General features: G+C 37.7%; 2 protein-coding genes across 2 annotated transcripts; both read right to left on the bottom strand.

Annotated features, from left to right (window-relative positions):
- Nucleotides 1-2,256: 2,256 nt before the first annotated feature.
- On the bottom strand, nucleotides 2,257-11,403 carry LOC133741793 (uncharacterized). The gene is made up of 10 exons (XM_062169513.1): nucleotides 11,036-11,403; nucleotides 10,154-10,192; nucleotides 9,736-9,862; nucleotides 9,133-9,194; nucleotides 8,080-8,147; nucleotides 7,712-7,761; nucleotides 7,486-7,555; nucleotides 6,426-6,549; nucleotides 3,582-3,698; nucleotides 2,257-2,566 (listed from the first exon to the last, which is right to left on the bottom strand). Exons 1-10 carry the CDS (start codon nucleotides 11,309-11,311, stop codon nucleotides 2,468-2,470), a joined length of 1,032 nt encoding a protein of 343 aa, XP_062025497.1. The 5' UTR covers nucleotides 11,312-11,403; the 3' UTR covers nucleotides 2,257-2,467.
- A 1,119-nt stretch (nucleotides 11,404-12,522) lies between these two features.
- On the bottom strand, nucleotides 12,523-16,821 carry LOC133745520 (probable small nuclear ribonucleoprotein F). The gene is made up of 5 exons (XM_062173605.1): nucleotides 16,664-16,821; nucleotides 16,033-16,120; nucleotides 15,877-15,914; nucleotides 15,694-15,758; nucleotides 12,523-12,789 (listed from the first exon to the last, which is right to left on the bottom strand). Exons 1-5 carry the CDS (start codon nucleotides 16,667-16,669, stop codon nucleotides 12,720-12,722), a joined length of 267 nt encoding a protein of 88 aa, XP_062029589.1. The 5' UTR covers nucleotides 16,670-16,821; the 3' UTR covers nucleotides 12,523-12,719.
- Between the last annotated feature and the right edge of the window lie 1,975 nt (nucleotides 16,822-18,796).

Raw genomic sequence — 18,796 nt, 5'->3', positions numbered from 1 at the left:
GTTTCGGAGCGTAAAAGGCTACCACGAAAACATATAAAATTTCTGAGCGTAGTTGCTTCCAAGAAATTAGGAATTTCCGAGCTTAGTCGCTTCCAAGAAATTCGATTCCAAGAGGGGTTGGATTAGATCGAAACAATGATGTGTTTGTAGTCGATCATAACTTCTCAACAAACTCTAAGTTTGGAGGACTCTACAAGCTCTAAGCTTGGAGTGAGCACGAACCCCCACAGTTCGGCTTAATTAAGTCTCCCCTATGATGAAGAAAGGGGGGTAGAAGAAGGGAGTTTGCAAGTCCCCGAAAAAGAAGAGAAATTGAATTAAAAAAGCTCTAAAAAAACGGGAACGTTTAGTAAAAAATACCTCGAAATAGGTCGCCGGAAATTTGACCGGAAAAAGTCGACGGAAAAGTGCCAGGAAAAGTCGCCGGAAAATGACTGGAAAAGTCGCCGGGAAAGTGGCCGGCGGTCGCCGGAAAAGTTGACCAGAGGTGGTTGACCAGTGGGCTGGACAGTTGACTTCTTCTGGCCGTTGACTTTCTGGGCTGGTCTCCCTTTTTTTTTTTTGTTTTTTTTTCTTTTCTGCAGTGGGCCACACAACCTTGGGCCTGCCCTTATCCTTCTCTGGGCTGGGCTGCGTCAGAGTCTGGGGCCCGCCTCTCTCTTCTTCTTTCTGGGCCACGCCTCTCTTTTTTCTTGACTTGGGCCGGACTGATGCTGGGCTGGGAATAAGGCAGTGATCTGGGAGTCACCGCGGTTCAGGTATGTGCGGCGCTTCTGCAGGCCGGTCCGGCTACTTTCCGGCCGGTTCTGGCAATGGTTTTTTCGGTGAAGGATTATGGCCTCAGGATTCCACTGCTGGCCAAATATGACTGTGGAAGGTGACCTGGAAGGATGCGAACCGGGCAGAGGTTGTTTTTATTTTCTGGAGACCGGTTCGGTGATTTTCCGGCCGGTTCCGGTGATGCCGCCGGCGGTTCTGGGCTCCTGGGATCGAGAGCTTCAAGTTGTACTGCGGGGGTCGAAAGGTTTCAAGGCTTTGTATTCGGATTTAGGGTTTTGGCTATTTGTTTCAGGGTTAGGGCTTCGTGCTGATAACGTGTTGTAGAGAAACTGAAATTGAGAGGAATTTGCTGTGTATTCTCATTGATAATAGGGGCCTCTTTATATAGAGGATTACAATACATAGAATCTCAATCATACAAGGAAAGTAATCGTACATTGAATAGGAATCTAGATCCTTCTATTTTAACCCTATTACCACTAGGTCAAGTAACCTAGAGTTTGGGCCAGACACATAATCGGGATTTCCTTGAACACCTAGCAAATATTAGCAAAGAAAGAAAGAACTTTGGTTCTGAAATTTGGGACTATGGAGATTTTTGTGTGTCGGTGACTTGTTGGTCCGATTAGTTCATTGTTCACATTATTAAACAGCAAACAAACTATGTTATACCTCAAGTCACTGCTAACGCATCTTACTGAGAATTGATCCATACGTTCAATAACCCTCAGGCTGGATTCGGCACATCTTTTCGAACGCTCAGCTTGAGACACAGCAGGTTCAAGTTTACTGTATCCGGCACATGACGTGATCTGATTGAATAACCTGGTCTAGTACCATGTTAAACAGCAGATTTCAAATGATGCCAGGAAGATGCCGGAGTAGAGACCATTTTCATTCATCTCACATTATCCCTATTGTTGGCATTAGGAGCAGTGACATCCATGAATAACCTTTTACCTATGCTGATCTTGGCTATAGAGCTTGGCCAAACCCATTGGCTACCATTAACCAAGCTGCTAACTTTACTTTTAGTTCAATTCCAACCTGAACGAGACTTCCTGTGTCTCAAGTGAAAGTCAAATGATCCAAGGAAGAATCATGCCACAGGAAAGTCTCATTACCATATAGAGTGATGGACGCCTCTTGTCTCTGAGGTGTGATAACTGAAGAATAGACTGTAAAGGAGAACATAACCAATTATAGTCACTTCACTATTTTCCTTCAAATACTAGGGATTCTAGTTGCTGTGAGGTTTTACACACATTTTTCCTAAGTTACCCGGGGTTTAGATTAAAAATCAAAAATTGATGAAAGAGTGATGTGCTAATTCTCAGTACCCTTAGATTAGACAGAGAGTTCAGATTTTATGAAATTGAAGTAAATTCACAGACTTCTCACTTTAGAGGAACGGGATCAAAAGAGGAGAAAACTATTACGTGTACTTGATTGTTATCAATTCATAATAAGGAAAAGGAAACCAGAAAAGATGAAGCAGATTGCCTATACCACCAAGTAATTTTGTTACAGCATATGTACATGTCATACAGTATTCAAATTTACAGAGGAATTGAATATTTAAGGATGTCAAGTCACTAAGTGATTTGTTACGGCATGTATGTATAGTAAAATTACCTCCATCCATTTGGATTTTCAAGCATGGCAGCAGTTACACCGGATTTATATCCTATACAGCGGCTACTGAATATGTCAGGAACAAGTAGGACAGGATCTTCTTGTAGTCACCAACATGTGTACCAGTGTTGGGATCAATCAAGTAGGGAACCTATAAGAATACAATTTTCTAAGTCATCCACAGAGTTTCTCAGTAATAGATGATCATGCAAAGGAAGAAACAAAACAAAAGTCAGAAGTTATTGACTAAAGACAAAGGGAGCAAATAAGAGAGAAGTCTCAAGTACAAGGTTGTACTGATACATTATTAGTAGACTAGACGAAACACTCGGTTTCCTTATCGGTTGTAGGTGTAACCAATCCGCTATTAAGAATATGGCAAAAAGAAATAATAGAAAAAGAGTTCCAGTATAAAGATCCTCATTAGTACGTAACCCAATTGTATACCACAAGTGATAAACACCCGAATAAGCAATATTCATCCGCTGCGTGAGCAACCCGACTGTGCGTTACATGTGCTCTACAGGCCGCACTCCATCTTTCTTCCCAACAAGCCCATTTATCTTTTGATTTTGAGGATGGGGTTTGAAAGGCATGGTTTTCAGTATGTCTCCAGATCCGGTCCCACTAGTTCAGCTGGCTAGTGAGCGGAACCATTGCAATGGTAGACCAGCTCTCCATAATCTACCACTGCAAGGATCTAGTCTGCATTGCTTGAGGTGGTCTTCCACTAATGTATCGGACTATCAGTACAAGGTTGTACTGAAGGGGACCCATAGAATAGATGGGGGGATGCTGAAAACTTTTAATACTAGGAACTTTATTTCATTACTGTTGCGAAGTCTAAGCAAGGCCTGGCTATAGGCAGAAATATACAGTAAAAACCAAAATCAGATTTTATTTGTTTTTGTTTCTTTTTTTCACTTGCTCGAACAAAAATAATTTAGAATCTGTATAAGATTGCTAAACAGTTGAACATACATGAAAACTATATTCATCAACGACATACAACTGCGGATAAACCACAAGACCATTGGAAACACATTATAACCAAAAGGGGGGAGACAGTAGCAAAAACACATCATATATGATTATGCGGAATAAATTTCAATCAAATTCAACAACACCAGAAAATTGTGGAACCAAACTACTGATGTAACCCTAACCTCTTTGGACCCCGATGCATCAACAAGTAGCTTTAACCGCAGGGACCCTTCTCCTACATTCTGTAGGATGTAAGGAAGCTCCAACTCACAAAGTGCCTCACGCACAATTCTTGCATACTGCCAAAAGTAAAATGTATGAAATGGAAAGGATGAGATATATACAATATATAACATAAGGCCATAAAACTACTATGGGATTTCTAGATGATGTAATTGAAGCATAAGATACAGAATAGTTTGCATTGAATGATCCTAGGGTTTTGCCTCATCTGTAAATGTGTGTCATGGAAATTGGGATTACTGCATATGCACAATAGGATTATTTAGCTCTTTGCTAAATCACATATCTTTGCTGAAGCCCATGTCACAAGTTCAGGCAGAATATGGAGGACCTAGTTCCTCTCCTTTCCCTATTATCCTTTTCTGTCCGCTTCAGATGTTATAATTTTCTTTTCTTTTTTCAAATCTTCAGAAACTATAATCAAAATGTAATTTTTTTTTTTTTTTGGTAAGATGGGGGCCTAAAAAGACCCAAAAACAAGAACACTAACTTAAGGCATTACAAACTTTCCTAGATCTAGGAACTTCACTCAAATCATCAAGGAAGGCATTGATAACTTGAGGAGGAGGTTGCTCCATGTAGATAGTGCCTATGTCAGTGTCCAAACTACACTTAGATAGCACATCTGCAACCATGTTAACTTCTCGATACACATGAGCCACAATGCATTCTTCAAATCCAGCTTTCATTTGTAGGCAGCTATCGATAACACTCTTAAGAGGATGAAGGTTTTCAACACCATTGTTCAACAACTGAACAATAAATTCTGAATCGCATTCAACTATAATTTTAGGGATATTCAATTGATAAGCCATCTGCAAACCAAGAAGCATCCCCCAAGCCTCAGCCTCAATGACTTTGCCATATCCCATGTATGAAGAAAACCCTTTTATCCAGGTTCCATTCTGATCTCTAAGCACACCCCCAGCACCAATGTTACCAGAATTGGATTTCTGATCTCTAAGCACACCCCCAGCACCAATGTTACCAGAATTGGATTTAGCTCCATCAACATTGAGTTTTACCCATCCTACATCAGGTTTTGACCATTTTAAATCAATAACAGACCTCACATTTGAATCAGGTGGTTTGGCTTGGGCTAAAGACCATTCAGTAACAGCGTCAGTGATAATCTTCAAGCGAAGCAGTGGCCATTGGAAGTTTTCCTCAAACACCCCTTTATTCCTCCACTTCCAAATATACCAACATGTAAAGAAGAAGACAATGCACCATTGGTTATCACCATAGCATCTCTTGGAGCAATGGGTATTATCACCATAGCATCTCTTGGAGCAATGGGTATAATCAAAATGTAATTTTTCTACAATTGATTTAGCACATATTAACTTTAACAGCTTAATTTTCGATATCATGCACTAAGAGGGATTCCCAACAAATGCATGTGGAAACTGGAAACTCATATTCCCTCTTATCTATGGATCTGGTGGATCATATCCTTGAACTGTTATTAATCTAAGTACTTCTGCAGTAAACACCATATTGACATAGGTTTGTGGATACATTCTTTGACCAAGGTTTGTGGATACATTTTTTAACCAAGGATAAGGCACAAAACTTTCTTTCAACCTCCACCCAACTAATACCCCTTTCAATCTCAATCTTCTTCAACTCCAGAAAAGTTTTTGTTCGTTCACCTTCCTTAAGACGAATATATATTGACATTCCCCTTTCTCAGATACTCAGAATACCACGAAGCAATGTTACTAAAACAAATGCACTCAAATTGTGAGTTCATCCCTCAGTGAAGTTTTTAGCCTCATTGACCAATATTTCTTCAACCCCAGAACAGATTTTATATTTTCTTTCATCTTCCTGGAGACGAATATATATTGAGCACACCAAAATGTATTGGTGTTATGCTCCTAGATGCCTTTGAAAACTAGTGTATTCCTCTGCCTCAGAATCAACTTGAATAGAAGTATCAAGCAATGTTATCCAAACAAATACACCAAGATTGTGAGGTTGTCCCTCAATAAAGTTTTTAGCTTCATTAAGTCCTGGCCAACCTAAAATTTCCATAAAACAATCATAGTTTTCTGGGCTCCAACTTCTCCCTTGATGTTTAATAGCAGGATTCAGTTCCATGAAGCATTCAGTAGAGGCTAAAGATGTTAAAGATAAAACTGCACTTTACGTTTTCATCTCTTCATACAATTGCAATGCTCTAGAGCCATCCCCATGATGAGAAAAGTGGTATTTCAAGTTCCATCTAGTCATGTGCAGAAAACCTTAACCATCCTCTTACTCCAGACATTTGGAACACATTTATAAGCCCAATTTTGGAGGAAGGAAATCATAACCAAGTGTTTTTTAACAACTAAAAGTTGTTGTTGTTGTTTTCATATAACTTGCAGCTTCTTGCTCAATCCATTTGTGAAATCCCGCAATAAAGCATGGAAACCTCATCCATGGACTCAAAAATTCAACATGCATCTTCCCTTGTACTTTCGAATACATGTCTAGGAGTGCACCATCCTCAAACAAGTCCAAATGAATTCCCAATTTCTATAAGAACCCATCAATTTGAAGCCCTGCACTTCATGCCACTACAACTGATTTTAAATAAACCAGAACATGATTTGGAGAAAGGCGAGCAATTCTATTTTGAAAGACTAAATCATTTGTTTTCTTGTGACTACAAAGAATCATTGACTACTTTCAGACAAACTATGATTATCATCCACTTATATTTCCAACAAAAAAGTGAAGATGCATAAATCATAATATACTTCCAATTAACATGTAGAGACCATTTATCTCACCGGATTATTTTCGTATGAGTAAAGTTCCAGCTTTTCAGGTGGTGCCTCTAGAGTCGCCCTTTCCCACAATGTCATTCCTCTACCTGCTCGAAATATTGTCGGCATCCACCCTGTAAGCAATGTACTGCAAGGAGCAACATTTAATGAGAGAGAGAGAGACATTGCTCGAAATCCCCAAAAAAAAAAAAAAAAAAGGATTCACTTGATTTAAGTCTCCGATTATTCAAATTCTGTAGTCTTTTGGGGATGGTACGGTAGCTACTGCTTGGTTAGAAAAGAATTGCCCTCTTTGGAAGCCAAAGACTAATATCACTGGCTAGTGGCTAAATTGTCAACCTAAGGCCTTCTGGGTTCAAAGAGAAGTGTGTGGTAGTTCAAAAGTCTGACAGTTTAAAATACAGAATTATAGTCATTATTAGAGTTTATCTTAAGTTTTACTAAGATTATGGGACGATTATGGGACTCTTAAGATAGAACAGAGTCTTTAACTTATGCAAGGGTCTCTTGTTGTTTATTAGTCTGTGCAAGGGAGATGCATTAGTTGAAGCAAATAAATAAGGTTATCTCTTTTAAACCAAATCGCATTGGAATGAATTGAAGTTAGGTAGTATTGTATGCCTGGTGCCTTGATATCTCCTTACTCTCATTGAGTCAGTTCTCTTCTCCTCCTTTTCTTTTTCTTTTTTTTCCCCCGTAAATTACAGCAATTAAAACTTTCCCCTAAATCCTCCAGTTACTAAAATTTCTATCCTCTAAAGCTCACCATAACGTTATCTACCCTCATCCTTGCATTATTCTAAATCATGGGAAGGGCTTTCAAATTCACTGAGGAGTGCAAGACCCATGTAAACTTCTTATGTCACTGTACTTAGTTGAAATATCTTAGTTAAAGCAATACATCAGCCAGGAATATCATAGTCAAAGCAATACATAAGCAAACCGATTTCATCAGAGGCTCGTAATTTATGTAATACCCTGACTGTAATTAGTTGTGATTATACTCGTGTAGAATATAGAATATGAGATTCTTGTCCTACGAGAAGAAATTGAGGTTCAATACCTTTCCAAAAGCCCCGGTGAAGGTTTTCTGCCTTTCCCATATTGCTGAAATAGGTATCTCACGATTTCCCCTATCATCAAAAGTAGAACAATGCATATAATATAGCTTAAGTAAAATAAGAGGACATGTGTGTGTGTGTGTGTAGAGAGAGAGAGAGAGAGAGAGAGAGAGAGAGAGAGAGAGAGAGAGAGAGAGAAAACTGTGAAAATGAAGTTTCATAACTTACCGCTTTCATACATTGAAATACCGGTATTTGGATCAATGAGAAAGGGAAATCTGCATAAATGAAAAATAAAACAATAAATGAAAGAAGCACCAACAAAGGCTAGTCTTAGACAAGGTAATTGCCTTTTTGGCAAGAAAAGGCATGATAAGTTGTTAAGATAATGAATCCATCAATGCAGCTAAATGACATGTGACAATCTATCATCATCAGTTATCAATTTGTAGTTCCAATTTGATGTGTATGATGGCCTGAACTTAGCTAATTGAGTTCCATTTAAATAACTCGAAAATTTACCTAGTACATCTTTTCAGAAATCAAAGAAAGCAACTTCTTTACTTAGATGACATAAAGAAAATGGAATTACATACTGCTCTTTTCCACCAGATCTGTTAACCAATTCTCTGTGTCTTATCGAACCTTTTGGACAAGGATACACCTGCAAATGTGTACCACTAAGCTGATATTTAAAAAGCTAAAAGGAAAATTATGTAACAAAAAGAACAACCACTCTGAAACATGTAAAGGTATCAATGTTGTACTCGAGAAAAAGTACAAATCTGTCTACCTAATTCTTTCTTCACCAAGACTACATTGGGGCTCCAAGTTGATTAGATCAGAGAAAAATCAGGTACAAATGAAAACAGGCAATTCAAAAACACAAGTTATACTTTTGAATTGGGTCATATTGATTACATAATGCACTTCATTTATTATGAGATGCTCAATACAATCAAATGCGTATGCAGTGCACACCATGTGTTTTCTAAGAAATGGAAGTCGACTGCATGCATTAATATTCTTTAATGGTTCCATAAGTTACAGCGAATTTGAACTCTTTACTGTCAAAGTGACTTAGTTCTCTAAGCTACAATTATCAGCATGGACGAAAAGGTACATATACCAGCTAAGTCTAAATTGCCAGTCAACCTGCTCTTCTGTCTGAATATTGCAAAGTTCAATGAAAAAGGAAGTTTGTATTGCAGGTTGTTGCAAGGAGGTCCACCAATGACGAAGATTGAGTATTCAGTTGTTGAATTAAATATGAGCTTGTTGAAAGTTAAAAGGAGTTTTTCTTTCTTGAATGGAATTTATAAGTACATTTCAACCATTTTCCAGGATTACCAAGAATCCCTTCCTTGAACTTTGCCTTCAGGCAGAAAGGTGGACCTTAGATCAAGTTCACAACTCTGCCAGCTGAACGGATAGGATCAAGCCCAGATCTTAAAAGTTTCATGAGAATTCACTGTTTTAGAAGCTTCTGATTCTGATTTTAATATAATATAAAGGAAATTCCTAGACTCAATGTTTATATTGTGAAACTCAGAATATATGGTAAGAAGCATAACTGCAGAAAAGTTTACGACTTATTCCCAGAAAAGGGACAGGTAACACATAACTTGGTTGCATCAAATGTTACTCACCTCTGCTGAAAGATCTAGCTCAGTCATAGCTTCGCGAACCCTCCTGCAAAAAGGGCAGGCCTCTGTTGACAAAACCAAATTCAGATTCAGAGAGAAAAGATAAAGTATGAAATTAAATCAACATAGAAACTAAACTGTCAAACAGTAGAACTAAGGAATATTCACTTTGGCATACAATAATTTCATCAATGGTAACCATACTTATACATAAGTTTACACTGATATTAGATACATTGGTATCATCCTTGGTTTAAAACTTTATATCATATTTCAAAACAATGTTATATAGGGAACCATTTGGATGAGATAATTTAGAAGGATTTTGACATAAAAACAACTTTAATTAAAAAAATGTGAAGACACTAGATACACCTCTATATGGATTTGCATTAGTTTAATGCAAATTTAGAGTTGGGAATAACTATCTCTAACGAGTTTGAGATCTTACATTTCTCATTTTCTGTCTTTATATGTGATATCCATTCACACCCCAATGAGCCATTTGATACTGGACAATATTAACTTATAAGGACTATATTTGAAACCTCTTTATCCAAATGGCCTCTTAGTTTTCTTTAATCTCTTAACTAGAAAAAGGCTTACCGAATTCAAAAAGCTGCAGACGCACAGGAGGATCCAAGGTGGTGACTTCCGGGCTGTCCGAATTATTTGATAGAGATCTTGATCCCCAAGGGAATCTAGCCAAGGTAGACAAGGAAGATGTGGCTACCTATTTAGAGAGTGAAAGGTCAGCTAAGAGGTAAAATTGTTCAGAGATAGACAAGCTTCCTGGTGAAAATTAACATTATGACCCAAATACACACATGAATTGATTAGGCATACACATTGAATCGATATGATGAAGTTGCAGCCCACATAATACTATTGAATTGTAAGGACATGGGAAATTGTGATAGGTCATCCACATAAACAGCACAAGCCAGAATTCTTTTTTTATAGCAACAACTGTTTAACCATAGAGAGCAACAAACCAACAGCAATAAGTTCTAAAGCTGAGTACCTCCAAGGTAAAGTTCCGTTCTTGTGAGGGATCTCCTCCCTGCAAGAAACAGGACAAAAACATTAATATGAGGATAAAATGCCAGGATGTACTTACAATTCAATTTCATATCATAAATAAGAAAGTCAATAACAGTAGTTTGAAATATGAAGAAGCAACAATGACATTTGGAACCCCACTATAAAGTACTTTGCCCTCATCACTCGACCTTAAGGATTATCAGTTAAAGCATTGTCCAAATAGCCTAAATGTAAGCAGGAAACACATGCACCCTTTCCCTCAAAACACCCGCAATACAAGACATATTGGATCAAGCATAAAAACAAGCGTATATTCACTATATTGTAATGTGAAATGTACATCAAATGGTTCTTGTAATGCAATATACAACAAAATATATGCATATTAATAAAATGGAATACTGGAGATTTATCAAAGTGAAGATGTGAACAGGTTTTTCTTGCAAACACAGAATATCAGAAGTTAACATAAGAAAGCATGATATAGAAAACTGAAATAGCATATGAATTCTCTTATCTATCACCACCATATTAGCTAGCCTCACCAAAGATCAAACCACCATGATTATTAAAACCAATTAGCCATAGGGTCATTAAAAAAACAGGAATTCAGTAAGTAATTTTCGTCCTTTTCGGAGTTTCCATTGTTACTAATGCAGTAAGAACTAGTCTCATCTCAAAGTTTTTCTAGTACAAGATGAGTGATAAGCTGATAAGATTGTTTCTATTGTCAATATACAGAAATGTGGCCATATTCTATATATTACCAATGACAAAACTTGTACTAGAATTTGAACAGAAAATGTTGCACGATTTTCGAAGAAAATTAAACAACAACAACAACAGGAGAAGAGAAACTCACGGAGAAGAGTTTGAGCAAGGGGCAAAGAAAAGAGAGAAGGCTGGTGGATGATGGGTTGGAAACGGCAGCAACTTGCATAGTTCCCAATTCGTCGTCTGAGTCAGTGGAGTTTGCATGGAACTGAAATCTGTTGTTTCTGCGAGAAACAGAGTTGCTGCCATTTCTGAAGAATGTTGGCGAAAGCTTCAGAATTGAAGTGGTTGGGAACAGGGAAGGTTTAGTGTGGGGTGGGTTTGAGGAATAGAGGACTAGTGTTTGAGAGCACGTGAGAGACATTGTTGGACCTTCGTTCTAGTGCTGCCTTTTTTGCTTCACCAAGGCCACCGTAGCTTGTGGTATACTGGATGTCGGGTCTACTTTTTTTTATTTTTTTTCTACTCGAAAGATGTAAAGAAAATAGAGACAATGTTGTTTACTTACTATTATTCGGGTTCGGGCTCTATTTTTTTTTTTTTTTTTTTTGTGGGCGTAATTCTAAAAGATTGGTGAACTTTATAGTGTACTGTAAGTAACTACACATAAATTTTGTCTCACTTAGAAAGAATTTTTTTTTCTAAGAGAAAAACGAAACTTATTTATTATTTATTAAAATGTCTCCGAGATGGTTCCAGAAGTTTTGTTTTTAAATAAAAAACCAAAAAATGAGTATTAACTGTTACTTAAGGATATATCATATCACTTTATTAGCACGTACAATAATATCTCAAGTAGACATATCGGATTTGAAGCAGATCCATCTAAATCCATATCTATAAATAAAACTCAACCTGATCTGATCTGATAATCAACATCAGCTTCAAAATGATCACAATCTATGTGATCTTTTTCATTGCATTTTCAGGCCTTGGGGTTCTGTTATACAGAACCTTCTTCTTCTGTCAGACCAAAAAAAAAAAAAAAACCTTCTCCTGAATACTCTCTCTCCCTCTCCCTCCGCCTCTCTTCCACCCAAAACCAAAAACACCAACTATTGTCCCAAAATCGTTTGACATGACTTTGTCAAAATCGGTGTACTAAACTTCTTTATCAGCTCACATATAATACTTGATCTCAATATGTTCTAAAAGTTTAATGTCAAGATCCAGCAACCTAATGATGTTAATCTGAGTCTCCATGAGGCGTTGCATTTCCAAACTCTGGAATACAACTACACAGTTTCTATGGAAATCCAACTACACACTTTCTGTGGAAATCCAACTACACAGTTTCTAACTTTCTATGTACTGTCGAGAGGAACACACACATACTTAACAAAGTGTTCACGACTTGTTCAGTTAATTTGATCATCACCTTTCTACTATAGGGGTATTGGGGTTATCAACATCTCCAACCCCTTTCTAGTATAGAAGTCGATGGAACAAAAGTAAAGATCCCGCAGAATTTTCTCACTTCTCCAAAATAAAGTAAGTAAATTATGCCAATGAATGCTGCTATCAAATTTGGTGCACTTAAAAATTAGAAAGGTGCCCCTGTCAAACCATTTGCCCTAATAGGAAAATAGAGAATCTTGTAGAGCATCAAACTTTGAGTCATTTGTCAATTAGAGCCTTTTAAATGTCGCAGGCCTGTCGATCAAACATCAGATAGAACCTTCAAATACACTACAGATAATAAAGATACAAAATACTGATTTTTACTGAGTTTCTGTTTTTAGAACCAAAGCCACTCCTACAAAGTTAACATCTCAGTCCTGTTCAGCATCTTCAATTTCTTCATCCTCAGGCACCCCACGAAGATAGAGAACATTGTTGCACCTGTTGAATGAAAACATGAAAATATGCATCAACTTATTGACTCAAGGAAACATGTTTTATTGAAATAGAGGAAAAGTGTGTTTAACTGCACCAAAGTAACAACATTCCACCCAGTAAAAAGGAAGAATTATATGAGAGAGAGGATCCTTGGCCCTTGGGAATCAGAATCAATCACTTCTGAGCTCTCTAGTTAATTCATGTATTTGTTGGTTTGCTTGATTTCCTTAGCGATGAAGTTCCCTAAGGTTTCTTACATGTGGATTTCTTGTCCATTTCAGTGTATTCTCCTTCTCTTCTTGATTTTATTCAAAAACTAAAGTGTAAACACAAGGCAAGCATTTTTAGAGCAACAAGTATTGGACAAGTACCATTTTAAACTCCACAATTTCTAGGCTTCTAACCTAAATCTTAAGAGTTGCTCCTGCCATATATTACCACTATAGCAAAAGAAAATGCTATATGATCCAAACTTTTGCACCTTTTGAAGACCATGATTAACTTCAATGAATAATTTCGGTTCTAAACCATCTTTCCTAGCGCTCTCACTAAAGTAACTCTGATCCCTTGCGTAATCTTGTATGGTCCCCAATCAACTTTACACCTCAAGGTCACATTTGGAATAAAAAAAATTGGGGAGCAAGAATTTGGATTTAAATCCATTCCTTTACTCATATGGTCCCAAACTAACTCTGGTGCTCAAGACTGGGTTTGGAACTAGAATTGGGGAGCAAGGATTTGGATTTGGACTCTCCAAATCCAAATCTTGTAGTTGTATGTGGCTTCAATCAAAACATGAGAACTTTCAATTTGGGTCAGATCCATCTTGGATATGGAGAAGCTAAAATCGAAGAATTTAAAAAGGACTTTCTAAACTAGAAATCTAAGGACATTTGATTTCACTGCGACTCAACTCAGCTCTATTCCCAGCCAAAAGAATAATAAATATGGACCAGTCTGTCTCTCCACTCTCCACTTTCTCTCTACTAATCCTTTTCGCTCTCTTTCCTACTCCTCTCTTGAGTTTTGATAAAATAGCCACAGATTGGTTATGAAAGAAGTACCTTCTCTGGACGCCCAAGACTAAGCCCATTGGACTAGCTCAGAAATTAACCATTTTTGGTCCAAAGAGAAGTGTCTATGGTAATTTAAGAGTCCATCTCAGTAAAAGTAAATAAATAACTAAATCAAGAGTCACCGTAGCAGTTAATGTTAAGAATAAAGTACAGTCATTATGTCCTCCAAGGGTCCCTTGTTTTCAACGAGATTTTAGCAAGTCTCTTGATATTTTACGAGTCAAAGGGAGATACATTTGATCCTATGATTAAGGCTAGTTGCTGTAAACCAAGGCAGATTGGACTCAATCAAGATTGAGTGCTGCTGAAGGCTTGGTGACTTGCTATCTCCTCCACACTCTCTCCTCTAGCTTTTCTCTCACTTCTAACTACATTCTTCTCCCGTTTCTTTGTTTTTGTACAATTACACCAAACTAAACCTTCTCAGTTCCTTAAACCTGTTCTTTTTCTTAATAACCCACCATCTACACTCACAATTTCTCTTGCTTTGAAATATTAATTTTGAAATGCATACACTTAACAATCTACTCCAAACACTGGTATTTGGAATACATAGATTTGAAAAAAATATGAAGTCTCAAAATTTGGAATCTCAAATCCAAGTCCAATTCTAGTTTCCAAGTGGGCGGTTATGTCAATTTCTCAATATGCCCTTTCGACGTAGAGTAGACACAATGACATTTCTAATCTTGGCCAAGTTTTCATACCCCAAATGAAATTTGACCATGAGGGTATACTGTTGGAAAGTAGCTTATAGAATCAATGCAAACTTCATTACAAACATGCCAAAGTTGATATTGATGCTGGGTAAAAGCAGCACCAGGCAGTAGTGCTACAAAAGGAGGATTGGAGATAGAAAAGTTCAGATGCCTACTACTATGGCCTTTTTCAGTAGGCATAGCCCTGAAACATAATATCACCCTCCTTCAATTTATCCTGTATCATTTTCTTCTCTCCCCTAGTCTAAGACAGGTGGATTTTGACAATGGTCCCAATATGCCTCTCTCCTTGTTTGAGACTAAATTTTACATACAGTAGACACAACAGCATATCTAATCTTGGCTTGCAATTCACATTCCAGAGTGAGATTTGACCACCGGGGTACAGTTTTCAAAACTGCTCTGAGGAAAACAAAGCAGACTCTCAACACACATATGACAAAATTAACATCTAGGCAGAAAGGGAAAATGGGTAAAAGCAGCACTCGGCAGCAGTGCTACACTTGGGGAATTGGGAAGAGATATTCATCTGCCTACTATTAAGACTCACACCCTCCCTTTATTTGTCCTACCTCATCTCTCCTCTATCTAGTCTTTCGTTGGGTGGTGACAAATGATAGATCTAGTTTTCCTCTTAGCTTTAGATCTGAGGATAATAGCTAATTAACTATGAAATTTTAATTTTGAAATCTCTACACTTTCACATTATAATCCAAACAACAAAATTTGGAACATAGATTTGAAATCTAAGAGTTGAGATCCCAAAAATTAAAATCTCAAATGCAAATGCAAATTTAGTTCATAAAGGTACGGGTTTTGAGAATTATATCAATATACTTTTCTCATTGTTAGGGAGTAAAAGCACACTCTTACTGCCTGTTCAGTCTACATATATATAACCTTAATCCAAACACCCTCTACTACTGTAATTTGTTAACTTGAAGCAAAAGGAAGCTTCACAATCAAATGACATTAGCTGTAATATATGCTTTATACTATATCCTATAAGAAAAACTAAGAGAATCAATCAGACACTAAAATTTCAATGCACATGTAGACAATAAAATTTTACAAGTATAACTAAGAAGTTCAAAGCAGTCCACTAAGCTCACCTGATCAAAATCTCCCCAAGATTTCCAGTAAATTGTCCATCAATATATTCTTCAGTGTTCGCCAACTATGATAGAAAGAAATCATATATAAAGAATTAGTACGAGCAGCTTTCTAGTCTTGCCAAGAAGGAAAAAGTAAAGAAAAGAGGCGAGAGAGCATGAGTTCAAATTTTGAAATAGTACCTGCAAATTCATATAGGAATCCACAGAGACAAGGAAACCTGAAAGGGGCCACAACCAAACATAATCAGCAACACACTGAGAACATGCTAGTTAAGTTGCACAAGAAAATCATAGCATAAGAGTCGCAGACTTTTCAAGAAAAGTAAAACCATATACCTTTGTATTCCATTCCCCATTTAAGCTTCACGAACACGGTCTTCCCAGTGAGATTGTTCAAGAAAGGTTTCGGGTTGACTGGTATTGTCTGCATTGGATCAAAATCCAGAGAATGTCATTAAGGTACAACAAGTGGGTAGAATTATACAATGCACAGCTATTACTCAGTGAACTACCAACTAAACACCGGAAAGACGCCACGATACTATGTTCTTCTTTTTTGGGTGAAAGTGCCACGATACTATTGTTCTACTTTTAACCCCCAATGAAAAGAAAACATATCTAAACTCATAATACACATACTTACATATCACCAAAAGACTAATTAGCAGCCCAGAAACCCTAGCACATTGTTCAATATAGCAGCAATCCCAAATTTTTCCAAAAATAAAAAATCTGTTAAAGAAGCGATTTTTGCAAGCAAAGTAGGAACCGTTTAAAGATTCCAGCTTTGAAGACCCAATACGAAATTATAGGCATAAAGAATTTTCAATTAGATTGAAGATTTAGATAACCTGAAAACAAATTCAAACCTTTGCCCTAATAAGAGACCCAGTATAGAAAAGACCCAGGAAAAGCTTAGTCAGTACAGCACAGACATCAAAAGATAGATGGAGAAGAATTCACTTACAGCCATTGGCGAGAGAAAGAGGGGAGAGAGAGAGAGAGTGCTTCGGTGGAGCTGAGCAGAAAAGATGAGGGGCGCTTTGAAAAACCTAAATGGTAGAAGACTTGAGGGTTTTAAGAACAGTGGGGGTTTAGGGTCTTTTTGTATGGTTATGACTTTTGATGGGCTATTTTAGAGTATTAGGAAAGTAGTTGGACAGAAGTGTTATTATTTTGTTGCCCATAGAGGTATTTTCTTTTTATTGCCGATGTGATTTCTTTTTTACTTTTTGGACCAATCTCATTCTTTTTTTTTTTTTTTTAATCAGATAAGCAATTCAAATGTCACAACTAGTCTTTCGTATCGAACTCATAACATCTCACTTATAAAACTAGACCAAATGGTAGTCTTGCATCCGTGTCTCCACACACTAATAACCATAAGAAAACAAATTAACTCAAAAATTATATTTACAATCAGTTGATTTAGGGTCACAAGCTTTTATTTTGTAAAATGAGAGGTCCTTACATGACCCATAATTGTCAAAATTGTTTACTTTGTTTCTTTTAATAAAATATTTTTACTCATTAGAGGATAATTCAGGCATTTTAAAATTTTAGAAGACAAGACGCTTGGCTTTATAATACAGATAGATATATAGATAAAAGGTAATGTCATAACTTGACATTTTCTGGAGGAACAAAAAAAAAAAAGACAAACACCCTCAAATTTAACAGTGTACAATGGAAAGTAAATGACTAAAGTAACATTTTATTTAGGGTCCTTGACCAAAAGCCCCAAAATGAGCCAAAGTTATCTCACTTACCCCAGCAACAGATTTTTATTCCTATCTACACAATTTGACATCAAATGACCATTGTGCCCTCAACTCAATTAAGAAATTGCAGCCACTGCCATTCTCTCTCTATCCCATCCCTTCGCCGGAGCTTGCCTCTCTCTCTCTCTCTCCCCCCAGCAAGACTTCGGTGGATTTCCACGGCGGCGGCGTTTCCGGGCGTTGATCCAGAGGCGGAGGTAGAGGATTCACGGCATTTTCCGACACTGATCCATCGGAAAGCGACGGTGCTGTTCACGTCGTCGTTTCTTCGACTCCGGTAGCCAAGCCGATCTGAATCATCGTCTCTCTCCCTTCTCTCTCCCGCACGACGCCTCTCTCTCTCTCTCTTGCAGATTCCGACGATCCAACACACGTCTTGATCTCCATCTCGCCGATCTCCTCACAACAGCAATCGAGGCCTGCAACCGGCAACAGCAACCGAGGCGAGCAACGGATCTGCAACCGAGGGCCTGATTTGACATTCAGACATCTTCGTGCTCCAGTTTCGATCTACTGACTGGGATCAAAACAACAATCGAGGACTTGCAACCGGCGAAGAAAGGTGCATCGTGGGTGCCCGGATCATTTTCTGGGTGCCCTAATCATTTTTTTTTTCTTTTTGTGGTAAAATGTGGCAGAAACCCAGAAAAAAAGAAAAAAGAAAGGAAAAAAGGTTTTATTGAGGGCCAATAGCAATAGACGTCTATTGCGGGGCAATAGATGTTTTAAATTAATGTAATCTCCTCTTCTTTTTTCTTTAATTAAAGTTATATTTGTGTAATTTTAGAAAAATTAGTTCTCATTTCGGTAATCAAAACGTCTATTGGGGGGCAATAGACGTCTATTGGGAGGTAATAGACGTTTTAAAATTGATATAATTTCTTCATTTTTTTCTTTAATCAAAGTTTTATTTGTCTAATTTTAGGAAGATTAGTTCCTATTCCGGCTACCGAAAGTTCTATTGCGGGGCAATAGACGTCTATTGAGGGGCAATACATGGCTGATAGTCGTCTATTGGGGGGCAATACATGGTTGATAGTCGTCTATTGGGGAGCAATAAACCTCTATTGCCCCTCTATTAGGGGGCCGGAATCCGGCGGCCGGTGACCGGAATCCGGCGGCAGGTAACCGGAATCCGGCGGCCGGTAACGGGGCTCCGGCGAAGTCTCCCATGGTTTCTCTCTCTTCCATTCTCTCTCTCTCTCTCTCTCTCTCTCTCTCTCTCTCTCTAAGTAACAAAGGGGTGAGGGTAAAATGGTATTAAAAAAAATTAAAAAACAAAAAAAAAATCTTAATGGGGTATTAGGGAAGACCTCCTT

This window comes from Rosa rugosa, chromosome 4 (assembly GCF_958449725.1).
Source record: "Rosa rugosa chromosome 4, drRosRugo1.1, whole genome shotgun sequence".
Taxonomy (NCBI): domain Eukaryota; kingdom Viridiplantae; phylum Streptophyta; class Magnoliopsida; order Rosales; family Rosaceae; genus Rosa; species Rosa rugosa.
Note: the sequence above shows the minus strand (reverse complement) of the source record. Positions and strands in the feature narration are given on the sequence as shown.